Source organism: Vulpes vulpes, chromosome 1 (assembly GCF_048418805.1).
Source record: "Vulpes vulpes isolate BD-2025 chromosome 1, VulVul3, whole genome shotgun sequence".
NCBI lineage: Eukaryota > Metazoa > Chordata > Mammalia > Carnivora > Canidae > Vulpes > Vulpes vulpes.
Window position 1 is genome coordinate 123,425,464 of NC_132780.1, and position 20,158 is coordinate 123,445,621.

At 54.5% G+C, this 20,158-nt stretch overlaps 1 protein-coding gene across 4 annotated transcripts in view; it reads right to left on the minus strand.

Annotated features, from left to right (window-relative positions):
* SEMA5B (semaphorin 5B) overlaps positions 1-20,158 on the minus strand; it is a 117,665-nt gene that overhangs the window by 26,790 nt on the left and 70,717 nt on the right. For all 4 annotated transcript variants that reach the window (XM_072725119.1, XM_072725109.1, XM_072725102.1 and 1 more), the window contains exons 2-4: positions 12,759-12,960; positions 7,181-7,280; positions 2,152-2,197 (exon numbers count right to left, since the gene is read on the minus strand). In XM_072725119.1, the coding sequence (XP_072581220.1) occupies positions 2,152-2,197; positions 7,181-7,280; positions 12,759-12,912 (300 nt within the window). In that variant the 5' untranslated portion in view covers positions 12,913-12,960. The remainder of the gene's footprint in view (positions 1-2,151; positions 2,198-7,180; positions 7,281-12,758; positions 12,961-20,158) is intronic.

The following is a 20,158-nucleotide window of genomic DNA, read 5'->3' on the forward strand; positions in this document are numbered from 1 at the left end:
TTATGCCACTTAGCTCTGTAAGCCAGAAACCTAGGTTGCCTTTCATGTTGTGACCCTATGCACTTCGGTCCCTTGAAGCTCTTCCACCCTCCTCTCTCCAACCCCACTCCACTGCCTTAGTTCAATTTCCCCACCCCTCACCTGGGCGATTGCAGTTGCCTCCTAACTGGCTCCTCCACTGACCCATTCTCTGCACCAGGCCAGATGATCTAAACACCAACACTGGTCAATGCCACTTCTCTGCTTAAAACCCTTTAGCGAGCCCCATTGGCTTCGAAATAAAATACGGACTCCTCTGCTCTGCAGTGTGGCCTCTCTTTTCCCAGGCCTCATCTCCCACCCCTTTCCTACTCACACCCCAGAATCCTGCACGCTGGACCCCTCCGTGCTCCATGTATCTCACACCTCTGTGTCCTCCGCTCAACCACCTGGCAAATCCCCACCCTTCGAGCTCCAGCCCAAGGGCAGCTTTCCAGGAAGGCATTGCAGACCATGTTGAGCCCAGTGGGTTCCTAGCGCCTCTGGGCCACCACTGAACCTACTAGCATTCACCCCTCCCTGTGTGCTTCCCACGGCGTTGCTTTTATTTCTGTGCATCCACTTCTCCTCTCTGACCTCTTTATTGCTCCTAGAAGACCTTCCTTTATAGAACTTGGGAATCTAACAAAACACCGACTGCCTGACCTCAGGGTAGAACCCCTGCAGGGACCCACTTCCTCCTACCTACTTTGAAACACATCTGCATGCACTGACCTCCCCCAGGCTCTGACCTGTTGAGCTTGGCATCTTGGCTTCATTTTCTGTGGATGTCACCTGGTAACTAGGTTCTGGATGAATTGCTTGTGCCCAAGCTGGCAGGCCACCGGATGTTGCCATTGCCCAGGCTCTGGGACCAAGCCACAGAAATCCCATCCAGAACAGAGAATCACTTGTGATCTCATCTGCTTATTCCTGAGGCCGAGGACTGAGCCTGATTCACCTTTGGAGCTCAAATGCCCGGTACCATGCCTGGGACCAGACCTGGCTTTCGGTAGGTACTCAACACGTGTTTACTGGGTGGGTAGGTGGATGAATGGATGGCAGCTTGGCTGATTAAGGTAAGGCCCAAAGGATAGATGGACCCATAAATGGATGAGTGGCATTTTCTTTTCAATTTGCCCTAGTTCCTACGGGCCCCCTCCCTTCCTGATGATCAGACGAGAATGTCACAACAGCTCACCAAGGAAGGGTCCCCTTCCCCCAGATACCCCTTTGCAGTGAAACCCTATCCCATACAGCCTAGCCCTGACCATCTCCTTTAACCGTTCTGTCATAAGGTCAGGTGCAGCACTCATCATCTTGTCTTGGCTACACCAGGAGCTCTAGAGGTCAGAGACTCTGCTGGCCTTATAGCCCCACCACCACCCTCAGCTCTGATGCAATAAATGCTCAAGCCTCTCAGACACAAGAACTGAGTCTTTCTCCTCATTGAGGAAAAGATGGACTTCTTTTCTCTAGAATGTTCAGCCTCTGCAGAGGCAGTTTGGCATCTGTTTCTCAATCTGGGATAAATGTTCTGGATCAGGGAGTCCCATTAAAATGCCTCCCAGAGCACTTAGGGAATTATGCTTGGGGAGTCCTTCTTGGCAGCAGATAATAAATCAATCACAGCTCAGTGAAAATGCTGAGTTAGAATGGGATCACTCCGGCCAAGCTAAGAAAGGAACCAGGGATACCGTTTCTCTTGAGGCCAAAACTCAGACCTTGCTGTAGGACTTAGAATAACCAACCATTCCAGTTCACCCAGCACCATCCCAGATTTAGTACCTAGAGTCCCGTACCCTGGGATGCCCCATTCCCAGGCAAATGGGGCCAGCTGGTCGCCAGAGCTCGGGTGCTCCTTCTCTCCTCTGCCAGCAGCTCCTCTGCACAAGGCAGGAGCCCCATGTGTGCCTCTATGTTTACGTGGCTGCACCCCCGCTTCCAACTACCTTCCCAGCAGTTACCTGGAAGCCAGCCGGAGTCCGGGGCCAGTGAAAAGAGCACAGGGCTCCCGTTTTCACCTGTTAGGGCTGAATTCTGAATCTTGCTCCCTGTGCACCCCCAGGTCTGGCTCCCAAATACCAGGGAAATCACAGGGAATGGAATGGAAGGGAAGGGAGGCAAATGTACCTGAAGGAGGGAAATATTGGCAAGGCTGAGTCTGAAGAGGTAGTTCCTGTGAAAACAGAGACAAAGATCATGAGTCAAGCTGGTTCTGCAGGAAGCTCCCCCAGGAAGCACCTTCCTGGCTCCTGCGTGGTGGGAGACAGACCACAGGGGGCCTTTGGTGGGTCAACCTCCAGGGAGAGCTTTCTCCCCATGGGCTCTTTTAACCTTCGGAGCAACCCCGGGAGAGAGAAAACTTCATTTGCAGATGAGGAAACAGGTGGGGTAAATGTCCAGGTCACAGAGACAGTAAGCAAAGGAGCTGGGATTAAAATGAGACTGGTCTGCTCCCGAAGCCCACGCTGTCCCTGCTCCGTGGCAGCCCCGCCACCATCTTCCCAGCCAGGGAGCCCCTTCTGTTCAACCTGGAGCCTCAAGGAGCTCCTGCCTTGGGCAGCAAGCCACCTCCTTCCTCCCACCTGCCCCACTCCCCCCTCCGACAGGCCAGCCGTCTCTCCAGACACTAGGCCTCGGCCCCTGCGGCCCCGGCTGCCTCCTACTCTCCTGCAGGGACTCTGGATCTGACCTTGCCACGGCCACCTCCCTGGACCGCCGTGTCACCCCTTCCCGAATCACCCCCTCCGTCCCCTCATGATTCCTGTCCCGCACCGTCCAGCCCACGGAGGGCTGCCGGCCTCATCTGCCTCAAGCACGGTCTCCATCACATTAGCCTGCTGCCCAAACCCCTGAAATCAGGGAACACGTCCACACAAAAACCTGTGCGTGGATGATTGTAGCAGCTTTATTCACGATTGCCCAAACCAGGAAGCCACCAAGAGGCCTTTCAGCAGGTGAACGGATAAATAAACTGTGGTGTATGCAAATAATAGACTATTACTCCGTGCAAAAGAGAAGTGAGCTATCAAGCCATGAAAAGACAGGGAGGAAACTTCGATGCGTAATACTGAATGAAAGAAGCCAATCTTCTTTTCAGTGTGAAAAGGCCACACACTGTATGATGTCGACAGTATGATATTCTGGAAAAGGCAAACTGTGGAGACAGTGGTAAAAGATCAGTGCTTGTGGGGTGGGAGGATGAACGAGCGGAGCGCAGAGGATTTTTAGGGCAGTGAAACTACTCTGTGTGACACTGTAATGGGGGACACATGTCCTTTCACACCTTTGTGCAAACCCACAGAGTATACCACACCAAGAGGCCACAAGGTCAGCTCTGGGCTTTGGGTGACAATGATGTGCGTGTCAGGGTGCAGACGGACCCTGCTGGTGGGGGAGCCTACGCATGGGTGGGAGCCGGAGGAGGTATGAGATTAGACCCGGCTGCAGAGGCAGGGAAACTTCTAGCTCGGCTACCTGCCGGGGGCCTTCTGGGAGCCTCAGTGTCCGCATCTGTAAAATGGAGAAACTAATGCCTCTCGTTCTCACTTCCCGGGGCTGCGGAGATGGGGGAACGGTGTGGTGCATGTTGAAAGGCTTTATTAATGTCAAGCAGATGTAAGGTCTGGTTTTCCCTAAGAATTTTCTTTCTTTCCTTCTAACATCTTCTTTTGGCCATTCCTCTTTTGGCTTCTGAGGTTTTCAGGAATAATTAGAACCTTCTGGCCTACCTCAGCTGTCCTGAGAAGAGAATTGAGGAGAGAGGTTGGGGAGGGGGCCCGCAGGAAAAGGGGGGCCCTGCTGAATGAATCCAGGGGCCTGAAGCAGAGACGTCTCAGCCTGGAGGCTTCTCTTCCCCAGCTCTGGGCTCCAGGCCCAGCCTCCACTTAGCTTCTTTGCTGTCCCGGGGCTGGGCAGGCCCCACCAGCGACCTTGGCTCTGGGCCTCTGCGAAACCTCCCCAGCCCCTGCCGAGGACAGATGGGCTCAGGCTCTGCCCCAGCTGTCTGCTCAGGTAACACTGGCATCTGCTCACAGCTTTAAAAAATTAGGGGAAACATTGCATCATTTTATTAATTTTTATCCCATCAAAAATCGTTCATCTCAGCATCGCAGTCTGCTCTTCTGGGAGAGGAGAACAGAGAGAAATCTCTGCAGCCTGCCCGCCCCTAACTCCCTTCCAGAACAGGGCACGGTATAAATGAACAACAACAACAAAAAATCCCAGCCTGAATTCCAGAGACCCAGGGGGCCAGAAAGAACGAAGAGGAGGAAGGAAAGAAACTGAGGACCTTGCTTCATTTGCAGTGAGGTGTGCAAGCTTTGAGCTTTGAAGTCCAGGAGCTCCGGGGTGAAGATGGGGTGATTTGTTAGGTGCCTCACTCCCTGCATGCTGGAGGTGCTTTGCTGCATGTACGGTGCATAAAGTGGCACCTGGCACCAAAGGGATGGCAGCCTTCAAGATGCTTCCACAAGGATCAGGGCGGAGGCATCGGCGCTACCTTTGGGGTTTAAGAAAACTCATCGGTGAAACCGGTGGAATCTGAAGAAGGGAGTAGGATGGCATTGGAGGTCAGCTCCCTCACCGCCATGCGCCATCGTTCCCCAAGCTGTCACCACTGGGGGAGTCTGGGGTAGGGTGTGAGGACCGGGTCTACATAGGATCTCTTACAACCGCGTGGGAATCCGGTACTTGCTTGGGCAGCACAACTGCGGGGAGACCCAGAATTATCACAAAACAAAAAGTAAGCCAATCGCAGCTGACTCTTGAACAAGCTCAGACTGCGTGGATTTCCACACGCGGATTTCTTTTCAATTTGGTCCGGTACCGTAAATGTGTTTCCTTAGGATTCTCTGAATAACACTTTTTTCTCTAGCTCACTTTATTGTGAGACACATTATAAAGCATACATAACATGAACAAAAAAGTGTCAATCAACTGTTTGTGTTATTAGTAAGGCTATCAGTAATAGTGGCTATTAGTAGTTAAGTGTGGGGGGAGCCAAAAGTTACAGGCAGGTGTTCAAGGACACGGGATGGGAGGGGCTGTCGGTGTCCTTACCCCACGCCCCCTGTGGTTCAAGAGTTAACTATTTTATTTGTGGGAAGATAAAGCCTACAAGCGCTCATATAGTTGCATAAGCCCAGTGCTCATTGCAGGTCGTGCCCTTAGGAAAGGGTCCTGCTCGGGGTGTGCAGGGGTGGCCCCGCCTTCCGCTGTAGATTCTTTTGTACCTTTTGAATGTTTTACCATAATGCATATCACTGATGCAACCTAGTTAACTTAAAAATTAAAACAAAAATTAAAAGAAAATGCTTTCAGACCCTGGTTTCCCAACAGTCCTGAGAGACTGGCTGCACAAAGACTGGAATCTAGACTTTACAGGAAGAAAGGTCAGGAATCTAGGCTCAAAGGTCAACATCAGACCCTTGAAGCTCCAGGGTCTGAATCCACAGCTCTGCCCCATGGGCTCCCTTTTCATAGGGTGAATAGGGGGTGGGTACGCTCAGGAAAGGCTAGTGGTCAAGGAGAGTAGCCTAAACCTCACGAGGTAGCCTGGGGGCGGCCCACCCTCCCCCGCCCTCACACCTGCAGAATCTGACTGGCTGGGTTGGAGAGCTTCTGGAAAAAAACCCAAAAAAACCCAGTGCCACCGAAGTCAATAACTGACTGGCAGAAAAAAACTCTAACCCTGAGGTAGGGAGACAGGATTCGCAGCTCCCACCCTCTGTTGTCATTTTTGATGAAGGTTTGGAATATAGGTGAGGTTTGGTGGGGTGAGGTCTGGAGCCCATGACCAAGAAAGACTTCTTGAAATGTCTTTGGTGCAAAATAGTGGTTTAATTAAAGCCCAGGGACAGGACCCTTGGGCAGGAAGGGCTGCATCCCCCGGCCTGTGAGGGGTGGCTGGTTCTATACCTGGGAGTTGGGAGGGGTTTGGGGATAGCGGCCTCTCTAAGGGATTTTGGAAGCAAGGTCTCCAGGACCTGGATGGGGTTGGCTATTGTTGGGAAAAAGTCACTTATTACCGTCTAGTCAAACCTGAGTCATGAGCCCCTTCAGGTATGTATCGGTGGGCCTTGTGCTTGGGGATGATTGCCAACATGGATCTTGGGGGCTTAGAGATAAAGGACGTTTCTAAAGGAATTTTTGTATGTTAAAGTAGATTTACAGGCTCCTGGGGGTTGGGCTGAGATTGCCTGCTGCCGCAAAGCATGAACATCCAGGCAGTGGAGTCTGTAGAGGAAGGTCCCTCTGCCTGGTTCAAGGACTCCTCAATGTGGCCCTTGGGGCTTGTGCTTTGTCCTCAGCTAGTCCTCTGCTCCCCCATCAATCTTGTTATGTGATCTTGGGGAGGTCCCCTTCGGCTCCCCCATCCGTCCCTAGCCTCTTCACATTTAAATCTAGGGCAGTTGGATTAGACTTGGGATTTTCAAACCCCAGTCCTCAAACTCACCTGGAGGGCGTGCTAAAACACATGGCTGGCTCCACCCCGGAGCTTCCGAGTCAGCAGCCAGAGGGTGGCACCCCGAGAATATGCATTTCTAACAAGTTCCCAGGTGCCTTTGGTCCTGCAGGTCCAGGGACCACTCTTTGAGACCCCCCTGGAGTAAACATCCCTAAGCTTCCTTCCCTACTGGAGTTGAAGGCCCAGGATTTTGGACCTATTGTTCCACTCCATAATGTCTCCGCAAGTCCTCCCTAGAGCTGGACCAGTGCGGCAACAGAGAAGGAAGCGAGGTGCTGCCCCGGAGAAGCTCACCGAGCTCAGGGTGCCAGGTGCGGGCGGCCAGCCAGCCAGCAGGGGGCTCCTGGCACCTTCTCTGCGGGGCGCTCCCAGGGAGGACGTTTGCCCGCAGTCCCCGCAGCAGGGTGGGGACAGCAGGTGTTCCTGCTCCCCATAGCCACCAGGCACAGGAGGACCACGGCTGGCTGAGATCTGGAGGTCTAGGGGTCGCCCCGCTCCCCGCCCTTGCTCCCACTAATGCCCCCTTTGGTGGGAGACAGACGTTCACATACAGAAAGGGCCTGGGAGAGAGGAACGTGGCCCAAGGCCAGGAAGGGTCCACCCACCGTGGGCATATCCCAAATAGTATTCCCTCCACCCGACTCTAAGCACACTGCCGCTCGTGGCACCCAGCCTCCTACACCTCATTACCTGGCTCCCACGATGAGCTGGTTCCTGGGGGGATCCAGAGCAAGCTGGGAGAAATCTCGGGCTCCAGGGTAGGTGAAGTTAAAGACCCACGGCTTCAGATCTGGTGGAGGGAGAGGCAACCGTTCTGGTTACTGTTGGGCCGGGGGCTTCCAGTTGCACCAGCATCGGACCCCAGAATGGAAGGGCTAAAGTCAGGATGAAGTCAGGGAGCAATGAGGCCGGGGCACCCTGGAGCCTGGTCCCACCTGCCCTGCCCCCACCCGTGAGCAGCCAGCTGGGGGGCAGGCAGTGGGGATGTGGCCCCTGTTCCTGCTATGTTCCCTAGTTCGGACAGGGGCTCCCCCCTGACCCCTGGCTGCCCAGGTGGAGAACTGTAATCATCCTTGACTCCCCTAGACCCTCACCAGCGCTTAGAAACACTCACAAATCCTAGATAGGGTTTCCACCTCCAAGAACTCCGTCCCCTTGCCCTCTGCATCCTACCCCCATCCAAGGTTCTATCACCTCCTGCCTGGACTGGTGCCAAGGGCATCCCATCTAGCCTGGCTTCCACTGGCCCCCCTGGTCCACTTGCTACAAGGCAACCAGAGCGATCTTTCCCAGCTGCAAGCCCGGTCATGTCCCTCTCCAGCTTAGAACCCTATAGTAGCTCCCGGTTGCCCCAAGGATAAGTTGCAACTCCCGTGAAGGCCTTTGGGTTCTGGACTCCCTGGCTTCCCAACTCGAATGCCTGGCACGTCAATTATTCAGCGATTCGTTGAGAGAATGATGCTTCACTTTTACATTCCCCCTCAAACCACCACGTCGGCCACACTAAACTAGAACACTGTGCAGATCTATCCCACCAGAGCCTGCAAACCTTTGCCCTTCTGTGCTCCCTCAATGGAACAGTTCCTGTTCGCCCCCATCCCCACCGGGCCTCCTCCAGGAAGCCTTCCCTGACTCCCTCAGGCCAGGGTAAGGTCTTTACTGCCATCAAACCCCCTTCTTGTTGGGAGTCTAGCCCCGTTGTTTTCACTGGGAGGGGGGGCGGGTAGGGGAGATCTTGCTTCTTAGAGCTGTAGGCTCCGCCCAGCACCTGGAAAGAGTTGAGTGAATGCATGAGTAATTCTCAACTCCCTTCTGGGTTTTTCTGGTTTGTTTGTTTTTAAGATTTCAATTATTTGTTTATTCATGAGAGACACACAGAGAGAGGCAGGCTGCCTGCAGGAAGCCCGATGTGGGACTCGATCCCAGGACCCCAGGATCAAGAGCTGAGCCAAAGGCAGACGCTCAACCAACTGAGCCACCCAGGTGTCCCTCTCAACTCCTTTTTGTATAAGAAGAGTCAAGTTTTCAGACAAGGCTCCATGGAGGTGGCGGAAACGGCACGTGGGTGGTCAGTGTCTATTCTTGTCTCCAAGGAAGGCCAAAGCCTACCATGGGGACTGGGTGGGCAGAGACCTCACGGCCCTCTGGATGGATGGGGTGTGGTCTGAGGAAGGTACACCCGAAGAGCAGTGCTCGCCGACTTTCCCTCTTTCCCTCCCACTGGAGACCCTCCCATCCCATCCTCACACCCCGTGCACCGGAGGGAACTGACCCATCGAGAGAGCCGTGGGGCACCATCGAGCCGTGGGCCACAGAGCTTTCCCGTCAAGGGGGCAGCGATGAGGGAATAAATCATGGCTCATTATCCCTCCACTCCAGAGTCAAAGCAGCCCTTCATTTCTGCACGATAGGCAAACACTTAATCGCTCCCCGGAGAACTCGAGGTTTTGTGAGCTGGATGTTTTTCAGAAAACTGTGATATGCACGATTAAAAAAAAGAAGACGAAGAAGAAAAAGAAGGAGAGAGAAGTTCTGCAGCAAAATGTAGCAAACCCTTCGGTCTGCCTCTGTCCTCAGCAGGTGACTACGGGCTAGCAAGGATTGTCATGAACGTGCAATGACACCCACGCAATATGGGTATAAGGAGTGGATCTGGAGTCAGGTGCGCTGGGTTTTTAGTTGACCTCGGGGCCACTCAGAAATCCTGGTAGAAGAGTATACACTACCTTAGAGATTAAGCCAAGGGTCCTCCTCCTCCAGGAAGGCTTCCTGGATCGGAACCTCTCCACCCTGATTTTATTACATAATCTCTCTACCGTGTCTGTTCTGTTCACACTGTGTGTTTTCATCTCTCTGAATATGCTCAAGTTTGTTTTCTGTGTATGTGTTGGGGACGGGAGAGGGGCCTGGCTGTCCCCATCAGGCTGAGGGCTCCCCAACAGTAGCAGCTGGGTCACGCTCTGGCTCCCTTCTTTCCCGCCGACAGGGATATGCCCGCTGTGGGGGGAGAGGTGGTGCGATGCGTGAGCAAGCCAGGAGGAGCCCCACCGGGGCCTGCTGAGCCCCAGCCTGCGCTCAGGTCCCCCCCCCCCCGGGGGAGGAAAAGGGAGCAGAAAGGAAGGCGAAGCAGTGCAGGGGTGGGGGATGGCACTGGGAGGCCGGGGCAGCGGTGGGAGTGGAGGCGGGCAGCCCCTCTGGGTTTCTGTCCCTCTCCCCTGGCCCCAAAGGGACGGGGCAAGGGCGAGGGGACAGGGGCAAGGGGGGTGGGAGGCAGCGGGTGCAGCAGGTTGGTCCCGGGGGGAACTGTCTGGGGACAGGAGCCGCTTCGTCTTAGGAAACAGGCCAGTGGCCCGAGGGAAGGCCTTTAAGACACCAAGCACGTTCTGAGCTCCGTGTGCAGCGGAGGCTGTGGACGGCGACTCTAGGAGGAAGATGACATTCTCCGCGACGCGCCTGTGATTTTAATTATAGTCAATTCAATTACCCACTCGGAGAACTAGCCGCTGACCGGCCTCACCGCATCCCGTCGCCCTGCGGCCCAGGCACTCCTGCGGGGCCCAGGGAAGAGCCCACGCAGGTGCCACCCCCCCCCCCGCCCCCGGGAAGCCCACGGGAGAACATGCAGCCTTAGGGAACGGGGAAATGCCTGCCAGGCCAGCACCTGGCGGTTCCTCGAGGGTATTCGGGCCTTTTTTTTTTTTTTAATTTCTTTTTTATTATTATTATTATTATTTATGATAGTCATACAGAGAGAGGGAGAGAGGCAGAGACACAGGCAGAGGGAGAAGCAGGCTCCACGCACCGAGAGCCCGACGTGGGATTCGATCCCGGGTCTCCAGGATCGCGCCCTGGGCCAAAGGCAGGCGCTAAACCGCTGCGCCACCCAGGGATCCCGTATTCGGGCCTTATTCACAGAGCCATCGGGGGTCGGGGTCGGGGGAAACTCGGGCCGCGGGGCTGGAAGCCTACTGATGGGTCAGAAATAACATGCGACACCTGAGGGCCTTCTGGAAGCCAGGGGTGGGCGCTGGCCTGGGTTATGGGGCCACTTCTCTGGAACGAGGCCACACCCAGGACACAGCCCATCACCCGACACGAACGGAGCCTCTCGTGGGTGCCCACGGGCGCCAACAGCTGTGAGCGGACCAGAGGCCCAGTCCCGCTCTGGGCGACCTCTAAGGCCCAAGGGAGAGATGGAGCACCCGGAGGAGACTCTCACTCACCCCCCAAGTCCCGCAGCCCCCAGCTCGGTCCCCGATGTCGAGTAGAGCCCAGGACAAATCTGCTGAATGGACAGGAAATCCCAAAGCTGTCGAGCGGAGGCCTGGGTGAGTTGGGGGGAGGCCGGGAGGGCCAGGGGGGTGGGAAGAGCAGAGGTGACGCCTGTCCCCAGGGTGGTCAGTCTGGGGCGACAGACCATCTCTGCGTGCTGGGGCTGGGGGGGGGTTCCTCAGCTACTCCCCGTCAGCCCTGTAGGTCCATCTGAGCCTCAGGCATCCGTTCGGAAAGAAGATGGGGCGGGAGGCTGGTTTCATTCAGGTGACGTGCACCCGAAGGTTAAACCCGGGGGCTCAGCGGCTGAGCGTCTGCCTTCAGCCCAGGGCATGACCCCGGGGTCCCGGGATCGAGTCCCGCGTCGGGCTCCCTGCAAGGAGCCTGCTTCTCCCTCTGCCTGTGTCTCTGCCTCTCTCTCTGGGTCTCTCATGAATAAATAAATACAATCTTATGAATAAATAAGTAAATAAAATAAAACATGATGTCAAAGAAGCCAGGCACTCAGGGAACTTCTACTTCTCCACTACCCCGGACCGCCTGCCCCATTTGCCCTGGTACAGACCAGGCTGGGGGGTGGGGGGTGAAACAGGAATTCCCATTGTCCCTGTCCCAGAATCAGCCAGGCCCGCAGAGGAAATGGTTCATTAGAAGCTGCCACAGGGTGTCCAACAAGACGACAGCTCCCAGAATCCCACTCCTGTCCCCACTTGGTCCTTCCCTTCCCAGCCACCAGAACTCTGGGAGCCATCAGGAGTCTGAGAGTGTACGCCGTGCTTTGTAGGCTTAAGGACATCGCTAATTTACTTTAATCCACTTAAGCCTTCAAAGCCTTGGATCTCAGCTCAAACAAGACAGCACTGAGAAGACAGCTGCAAATCTTCCTCCCCCAGACAGGAGCCAGCCCACAGCTGGGGATCCCACACTTCTACACACCCCGGCCTCTCCACCTTGCCACCCCCAACTCCTGTCCGTACCACCCCTCCCGCCCCTCCCAAATCCCATGCCAGCCTCAGACTCTTGCATTTCTTCTGCTGCTCTGGTTTCCACCTTGCCCCCCTGGACTAGCTGTGTGGAATCCCAGAGGGCAGCTTCTCGTTCTCCTGCCTGGGAGGCCTGAAGGTGGAGCCCCGACCCCTCGCCACAGGGAGTAGAAAGAGCGCTGGATGCCCACCGCGAAGGCCTGCCTCTAACAAGTCTCTCCAAACCTGCACACCCCAGCCCTCCCATCTGTAAAAGGAGGTGACAGTCCTTGCCCTGCCTCCCTGCCAGGGTTATCGTGATGTGGAAACAGGGCAGGGACTTAAGAACCTGGCGACCCTTGAAGCTACATCCACAGATTCTAGTGTGAGCTGCCACTCAATGGATCCTGAAGTGGTGCTGCCATCAGAGCACCACCAGGGAGCCCCAAACTGGCCACCGGGTCATGGGAAAACATCCGGGCTGCTCCAATATTTGTGTTTTGCTTAGAAGTTAAATTATCATGGAATATATACATTAATTTTAGAAACTCATACTGAGAATTTATAGACCTCTCAGAATATGTCCAGTGATTCACAAATCCCAGTTTGAGAAACACTTAAGAGGACATCTCATGCCCTCCCTTGACAGATAAAGAGAATTATTAGTCATCCAGGCCTCCTTCCCTCTGGGTTCCCAGGGCCCTGAGGACAGGCATCCCTGCAACTGTCTTAGAGCAGTGGGAAGCTTTCCAGAGATCGCCAGGCACTTCCTAAGCAGTGACTCATCTTCATTCTGCCTCCCAGGGAAGCTACAAAATAGAGCTCATGGTTGCAGAAGAGTTAGAGCTGAGACGGCCGAGGAACCCTTGCCCACTTCCCCCGGGGCACCCACAGCCCTGCTTCTAGCAGGAATCCCAGAGAAGGTCGCCCTCCTGCCCCAGGTAAACAAGGATGAAAGGCTTAAATAAATTGTCTGGAGACTAAAATCAGACCTAAGTCCTTCAATAAAGGACGGAGTGGGACGCGGTTCTTACCCGCAAAGGCCACGGTGGGGTGTTCCCTCAGCGTGCACAGCTGTTGCTCACTGCTGGGTTCGGTGGCGACATCCTGGGAGCTGGACAGGTGGACCACCAGCAGCGTGAGGCTGGGCGGCAACAGGGTGACAGCCAGGGGACTGGGGAACACCATGGTGGGCCCCTCTGCAGTCCCAGCTCCTGGAAGCAGCCTGGGTAAGATCTGCAAAGCAAATACTGAAAGTCACCACCTGTTCCCCCATTTCTCCCAGCTTCAACCATGGTTGTGAGCGGTCCCACCGGGTTCGTTCGTTTGTTTGCTTAAATACATTTATCTTTGACTTATGCTACTTACACTTTACCTTGCCCTAATAACACGAAGTTATAGATCACATCTTGAGAGCTAATTTCCCCTGTAATGGTATTCTGGATAAAACTGACAAATTATAGAGCTTTTTCTATTATCCCAAATGGTTTAAAATTAGTTTTAATGATAAAGGTGGTGTCTAGGGATTTTAATAAGTGGAGCTAGGACAAGTGGGTAGCCATTTGTAAAAAGATAAATTTGGATCCATAACCCACACCTTGTACTAGGAAAAATTCCAACTAGAGACAAGTTTAGGTGTTAAGAATAAAACTATAAAAATACTAGAAGAAAATGTGGGCAGTATTCTTTATAACTTGGGAAGAGAGAACCATGACTCGAAATCCAGAAGCTGTTAAAGAAAAGATTGACAAACTTAACTACACGAAACCCCAACCTTCTGCAGGGCCCCTCTCCCCTAAAAAATAAACACCAAGCAAAATCAAAAGGCAAATGACAAACTGGAAAAAATAGTTGCAACTCATATCACAGACAAAGGACTAATATTCCGAGTATAGAAATAATTCCTGAGGCTCAAGAGGGAAAAGGTCAACAATCCTTGAGAAAAGAATATAAATACAAACAGGGCTTAAAAATATGTATGGTGTGGCCCCTGGGTGGCTCAGTGGTTGAGCATCTGCCTCCGGCTCGGGGTGTGATCCCGGGGTCCTGGGATCGAGTTCTGCATCGGGCTCCCTGCAGGGAGCCTGCCTCTCCCTCTGCCTGTGTCTCTGCCTTTCTCTCTGTGTCTCTCATTAATAAATAAATGGGATCTTTTAAAAAAATATATGAATGGGACTATTTCTACTCAAAATAAGAGCAACAGAAATTAAAACTTAGAGAGAAGCACCGTTCACCCATCACTTTAGCAAAAATCCAAGGTGGAAGGCACTCTTGGCGAGGTTGTGGGCAAGGGGGCACTCTCACAAACCACTGTGCCAAATGGTACATCCACCACGGAGAGGACTCTGGCAAAATGGCACAGGCGTGTACCCTTTGGCCTAATTTCTGGGAGTCTGAACCCGTGCTACTCAAAGTGTGGTCCACGGACCGATGACAATCGTACACTGTGACGACTTTGTGGGAAGATAAAGGCAGGAACTTCAGAGTGAGTGTTTAAAAGCCTCCTCGTAATGTACGACAGAGTAATTTTTATGTCCAATGGATCCAATACAATTTGGGGGCTTGTATTTTTCATAGTTTTTTGTCAATTCACCTCTCTAGTAATTCACTTTTATTGAATTTTATATAAGTACCCATCTGCGACAGATTGTAAATTGAAATGTGAAAGCTGCTCCTTCGCCACAGATCGTGGAGAAGCAAAAATAGACTAAAGAGGCACCTGCACATATGCAGACTGATTTATGCGTAAGATCATCCCTTGGGACATTGTTTGAACTAACAGAAGACGGGGAAACGACCAAATATCTGGCAACTGGAGACCGCTTAAACAAGCTACGGTGTATTTTTGTAATGGAATACTACGCAGCTCTAGAAAAGAATGGTGATTTTTTTTTCTCTAGATTTTGATAGGGAGAAATCTCTAGGTGTATCAACTGAAAGAAAAAAAAAACCAACAAAACCCCCCACAATGCAGAACAGTCTAATAGCATGTAGCCTTTTGTGTAAAAAAAGGGGATAGAAATAAGAACATATATTTATGCTGGCTTTTATTAGCATTGACATACACTGGAAAAATAAACCCAAACTGATTTTATTTTATTTATTGTTTTCCCCAAAATGATTTTATTTTTTTTTATTTTTTATTTTTTCCCAAGATGATTTTAAAAGCAGGTTACCTGTGAGTAGCAAAATCATGATAGAGGCTTCTCAATATATACCTTATTTATACTGTTTTCAGTTTTGATTGTTAAATAATCAAATTTTAGGGTTTAATTTAATAATTAGGTTTAATATTACCCATTCAATAAAAAGTTTAAAGACCTTTTAAGGCCTAGTTTTAGTTCCCTAAAACTTCTAATGCGGGGGAGCACAGCAGTTCCTCTGGGGCAGGGTTCAGACCCTCTGAATCAGCTCACCACCTCTCTCCTTCCCTGGCCCATCCGAGGTGTCACCAAGCCTTGCAGACACCAGGTCCGTCACAAGTCCCTGAACCATGGAGTGACCTCCTTGGAGTCACTTTTCTCTTCTATGAAATAAAAGGTTGAACTAGGTCAGGGATTCCCTGCTGGAGGTGGGAGCAAATCAGAATCATTTCCACTGGCGGTGGGGGTGGGGTACCGGGCCTGGCAGGTGAGTCATCCCAAAGGTGACTGTGACCAACACCTGGCAGGGACTGGAGTCCCCTGGGCTCCTTCCCACTCTAAGGCCCTTTGCTCCTAACCCCTCCTCTCTCTTCCCTTCCTGCCGCCGCCACCTTACTCCAGGTCTGGGAAACGGGAGCAGGATGATTTTCTTCCTGCCTCTTCTCACATGTGCGAGACTGGCTAACACCTGTCACTGTGTTGCTTGGAGGCTTCGAGGAAATCCTCCTGTGACTCTGCGGACTGTGCGCCCAGCACAGCACCTCTTCTCTCTTGCCCTGTCCCATCCCGCATCCCACGGGGGCCCTGGGGCCCCTCAGCCTCAGGTCAGATGTGCACCTCCCTGGCCCCCTCTCCAGCCAAAAGCTTGGCCCACCCCTCGGAGCAGAGCCGCTGGGAGGGAGGCCCGGGCCTGGCCTCCTCCCGGAGGGGTCTTCGCCTGCCCGCTCCCCGCTGCTGTTCCCCAGAGCCCCGCTGGCTCTTCCCTGCGGCCCAGGGCTTGCCGCTGCGATGGGATTTCCTCTCGCCCTTTGACGTCTGGGCTAGAGGCTTTCTTTCTTTTTTATTTTAAAGATTTTATGTATTTATCCATGAGACACAGAGAGAGAGAGACAGAGACACAGGCAGGGGGAGAAGTAGGCTCCATGCAGGGAGCCCGATGCGGGACTCGATCCGGGACCCCAGGATCACACCCTGGGCCCAAGGCAGGTGCTAAACCACTGAGCCACCCGGGTGTCGCCTGTGCCAGAGGCTTTCTATCTGTGCCCCTATTCCATCCCCTCCTCCCTGCTGGGTGCGTGGACTGCTACGGGGCCTCCTCTCCTCTGTGTGTCCAGGGCGGGCATTGGCACAAGGCAGGAGGGACGAGGGCGAGAGGGGGCAGCAGGGTGAGCACCCCGCACAGAAGGTCAGAGTTAAGGCCTCCTGGTGCCCTGGCCTGGGGGAGCCACTGCCCCAGATCCTCAGCTGCAGGGAAGAGCCCAACCCCCGCCCCCACCTTCGTAAATTGTTCCTTTATTAACCCGCCCTCGCAGATCCCAATCTGAGCATGCCAGCTGCCCCCCGGGGCCTGGGCTGAGACAGATCCCCTGGGTGACCCTGACACGTGTGCAAATATCATCTCTTTAGACCTTAGCTGGGGCCTCTCCTCCATCAGCCCTTCATCCGAGTGGTCTAGCACCACTCCGGCCACCAGCACCTCCCCGGGCCCTGGGCCTGATTTCCACTCACGTTACAGCCCTTAGGCACCTATGTCCTCCAGGTCCCCTCTGAAGCAGTAACGACTAGATCAGTAGGGCCCGGTCCCCCTGGTCCCCGGCAGGGCACACTGGCTGTCTGGGGGGAAGGGGCGGGGGTGCAGCACATGGATGTGGGTGGGGAAGGGCTGGGGCAGGACCCCGATTCCAGATCAGCTCCACTCAGGGGAGGGAGGAGAGAGAGAGGAAGAGAGAGCTAGAGCTCAGTGGCGCACACTGCACACAGACCAGTCAGCCCCCCAGAGAGAGGCCTAGCGCTTGGCAGGGAGGAGGGAGGGAGGAGGCAGGGAGGAGGCAGGGAGAGCCTTTACTCAGATGAGCATTGCAAGCCTTAGGAGAGCAAGTGTGGGTCAGCAGGCTGACGTCAGAGAGCCCACGGGACGGGGACCCAGGCATGGGCCTATTTTGCCGTCACCCTTGAGGACTCCTTTGCCTTTGGTAGGGAAGCCAGTGGACCTGAAGAGGGGTGCAAAGGAGGAGCAGGAGAAGTAGGGCAGCGAGCCTGATAAGCCAGGGCTTGCCGCTTTGCAAATGTCAGCAAAAGCCAAGGGTGCCCTACCCCACATCCCTGAGCGCTAGGATTGGTCGTCGTGAGCAGAGCACTGGACTCCCGAGAGTCCCCCTTCTTTGGAAATCATCTCCCCTCCCTGCACAGGTGGAAGGGAAGGCGCCCCGCAGGTTTAGGTGTACCTCCGCCCTCCCCACCAGAGCCCCTTGCACCGGGGGGACATGCGGTCAAAACAGGCCCATCAGATGTTTCCCCACGACAACCTGGGTGTCTAACCCCCATCCCGCCCCAGGGGCAGGTCGGTCATTGTGGAGGAAACTGGACGGAGCCCCGTGGGCCCCGTGGGGTCGCCTTCTCCCGCCTGTCATGTGGGCTGAGCGGGGGAGCAGATGAGGTGGCCACCTGAAGTCAGAGAGCTGTGACAGGAGACAGACCGCGGAGGCTCCCTGGAATACTAACAGACTCTGGTTCCCGATTCCAGCCCCTTCCCGAGGTCTGACTACTTCCTCCCTCCATGAGCCATGAGCTACTCCTGGATCCTTGCATTTTCGCTGAAGCCAGCCAGAGTTGTCAGACCAGGAGGCGTCTCACAGCCTCGTGTCCCCTCTCGCCTCCTCCTGCCCCAAAGGGGCCTCTGCACTGGTGGGTGCTGAGGGGCAGGGGGCCCTGCCCGAAGGCCCTGCCGGCCCACCAGTCCAGACAGGGGGCGATGGCGAGGAAGCTGTCAGCGGGGCTTGCAGGAAAGCGCTCCGGGGCTTCCTCCTCCCCCGTGGCCTTCAGCCAGGATGCAAGGGGCTTCATTAGCCTCCCCCAGGCCCGCGATATGGACTGTGGTGCAGAGGCAAGGTGGGACCTGGGAGGTTGGCGGGATCGGTCAGCTCTGCTCTGTCCACCTCCAGACTTCATGCTGTGACGCTTGCCCACCACACTGCCGTGCTTGTGTTCTTGTCTGTAAAACGAGGACACTAGGGACGCCTGCCTTGGAGAGGTGTGAAGATTGAGTGGGGCTCGGAACAGCCCCTGACCTGGGCACCTGGGTGGTGCAGTCAGGTAGGCGCCCGACTCTTGATTAGGGCTCAGGTCATGATCTCAGGGTCGTGGGATCAGGTCCCAGGCTGACTGGGCTGGGATCAGGTCAGCGCTGGGCGTGAAGCCTGCTTAAGGGTCGCTCTCTGGCGCTCCCCCACCAAGGACTGAACCTGTCCTGAAGTGCACGGAATAGGGGGGTGGCTATTGTTGCTGTTGATGATGAGTAACTCGCTCCCCATCTGTTTAAGGCCTTGTTCAGGTCTCAATTATCACCAACCAGGCACCATTCCTGTCCCATGTGGTTTGGGTTTTCATTCTTATACCCAAACATGCCTGAGACAAACAGGAATTTCTATTTCTAGCCTGACCTGACATTAAAGTAATCTGGGCGTCTCTCTATGGGGGGTGTGCAGCAGAGACCCCCGATCTGCCGGAGGGCTGAGGAGGACCACGGCAAGGCCTGAGCTCAGGGGGCCACCAGGCCCGTGTAGCTCTTCCTGGAGGATCCTGCTTTGTTACCCATAAAACAGGGCTAGGGGCTCCCTGCCTCAGGACCATGGAGCAGGCCCTTAGGAGATCTGCTCGTCTAAATGCATTCCTGTGCACAAAACCTTCACTAGTCGCTGAAATGTCTTCCCAGGCTCACCCACTCGCTCGTTTATAGGATGCTTCCCTGAGCATTTGCTAAACACCCGCTATGCGCTGCTGCCTGTACAGACAGGGGAAGTGGGGGAGCCGGTGGGCCTCCTGGCAAAAGTACGGTCTCTGCTTTCAAGGAGCTTACAGTTTAATAGAGGAGAGGAGACAGTTCTCCAAGGACAGACACAGCAACCCAGGGCCTGGGGTCGGACAGGTAAGGGGGCACCGAGAGCCTGTGCTTTCATCCTGCCTCCCGTCTCGGAGCCACTTGTCACTGGCACGGTGGCACGGTTCTCCAGGAGTGGGGGAAAGGGAGCTGGAGCACTCCTGCTATTTTGGGAAACCTTCAGTGATAAGGAAAACATTTTCCCAAATCATTGGCCAGAGCTTCTATTGCCTTCTCTCTGCTGCTGCCCCAATTCCCTGTGGTCCTCGATATGGGGTCACTCTAATGATGCTGGGAGGCGTGTGATGCATGTGCTTGCATGTGAGAGAGGATGCACACCCACACAGGCACCCCTTGAGGACGCCTCGCCTTCCACGGGACTGCTCCCGGGCTCATTTCCTTCCCCAGCACAGACAGTGGGAAGAGGATTCGCTGCAGCCGGGGGAGGGGATGAAATTGCTGAGTGTGAGGGAAAGAAAGCAAGGGAAGGGCAGAGGGCCAGGGCCAGAGCGGCTGGAAGGCCCAGGTACAGAAGGACCTTTGCTCTCTGGGGCAAAGGATGAGGGAGACAGGGGCGGAGTGTGTGTGTGTGTGTGTGTGTGTGTGTGTGTGTGTGAGAGAGAGAGAGAGAGAGAGAGAGTGTGTAACCCCCTCCCCCTCCCCCATAGAGCCCAAAGTGGCCTCCACTGCTTGCTTGAGAGCTAACTTGCCCAAACCTTCCTGCAGTGGGGAGAAGCTGAACTCAACATTGGAGAACATCTTCATTCCCCAAGCCATTCAGGACGGGGACAAACAAAGGGGTCCCAATGTCCTGCCGGTGACAGTCCTACAAAGCAGATGGAGGCCTGGGTGGAAGATGAGCAGGAGGCAGATTAGGAGGGGGGCCTGCAGACAAGGTGCCAGGTGCCCTGGGAAAGACAAGAGAGAGGAATGCCGGGTGCTGGAGGTCTAAGATGCCTCCTACAGAAGGGAGCGCTCCTTGAAGGAAAGAAGAGGGGGTGCTTCCCCAGCCATCAGGGGTGAAGAGCATTCCAGAATGACGGGATGGCAAACGGCACAGGCAAAGACTTGGCCCCGGACCATCCTCACACAATCTAGCAAGGCTGGAGAACTGGGCAGAGGGAGCCGAGTCTGGAGAGGAAGACGGAGGCCAAAACAGGGGGACACTTTAAGAAAAAACCTAAAGCGTCAGGAG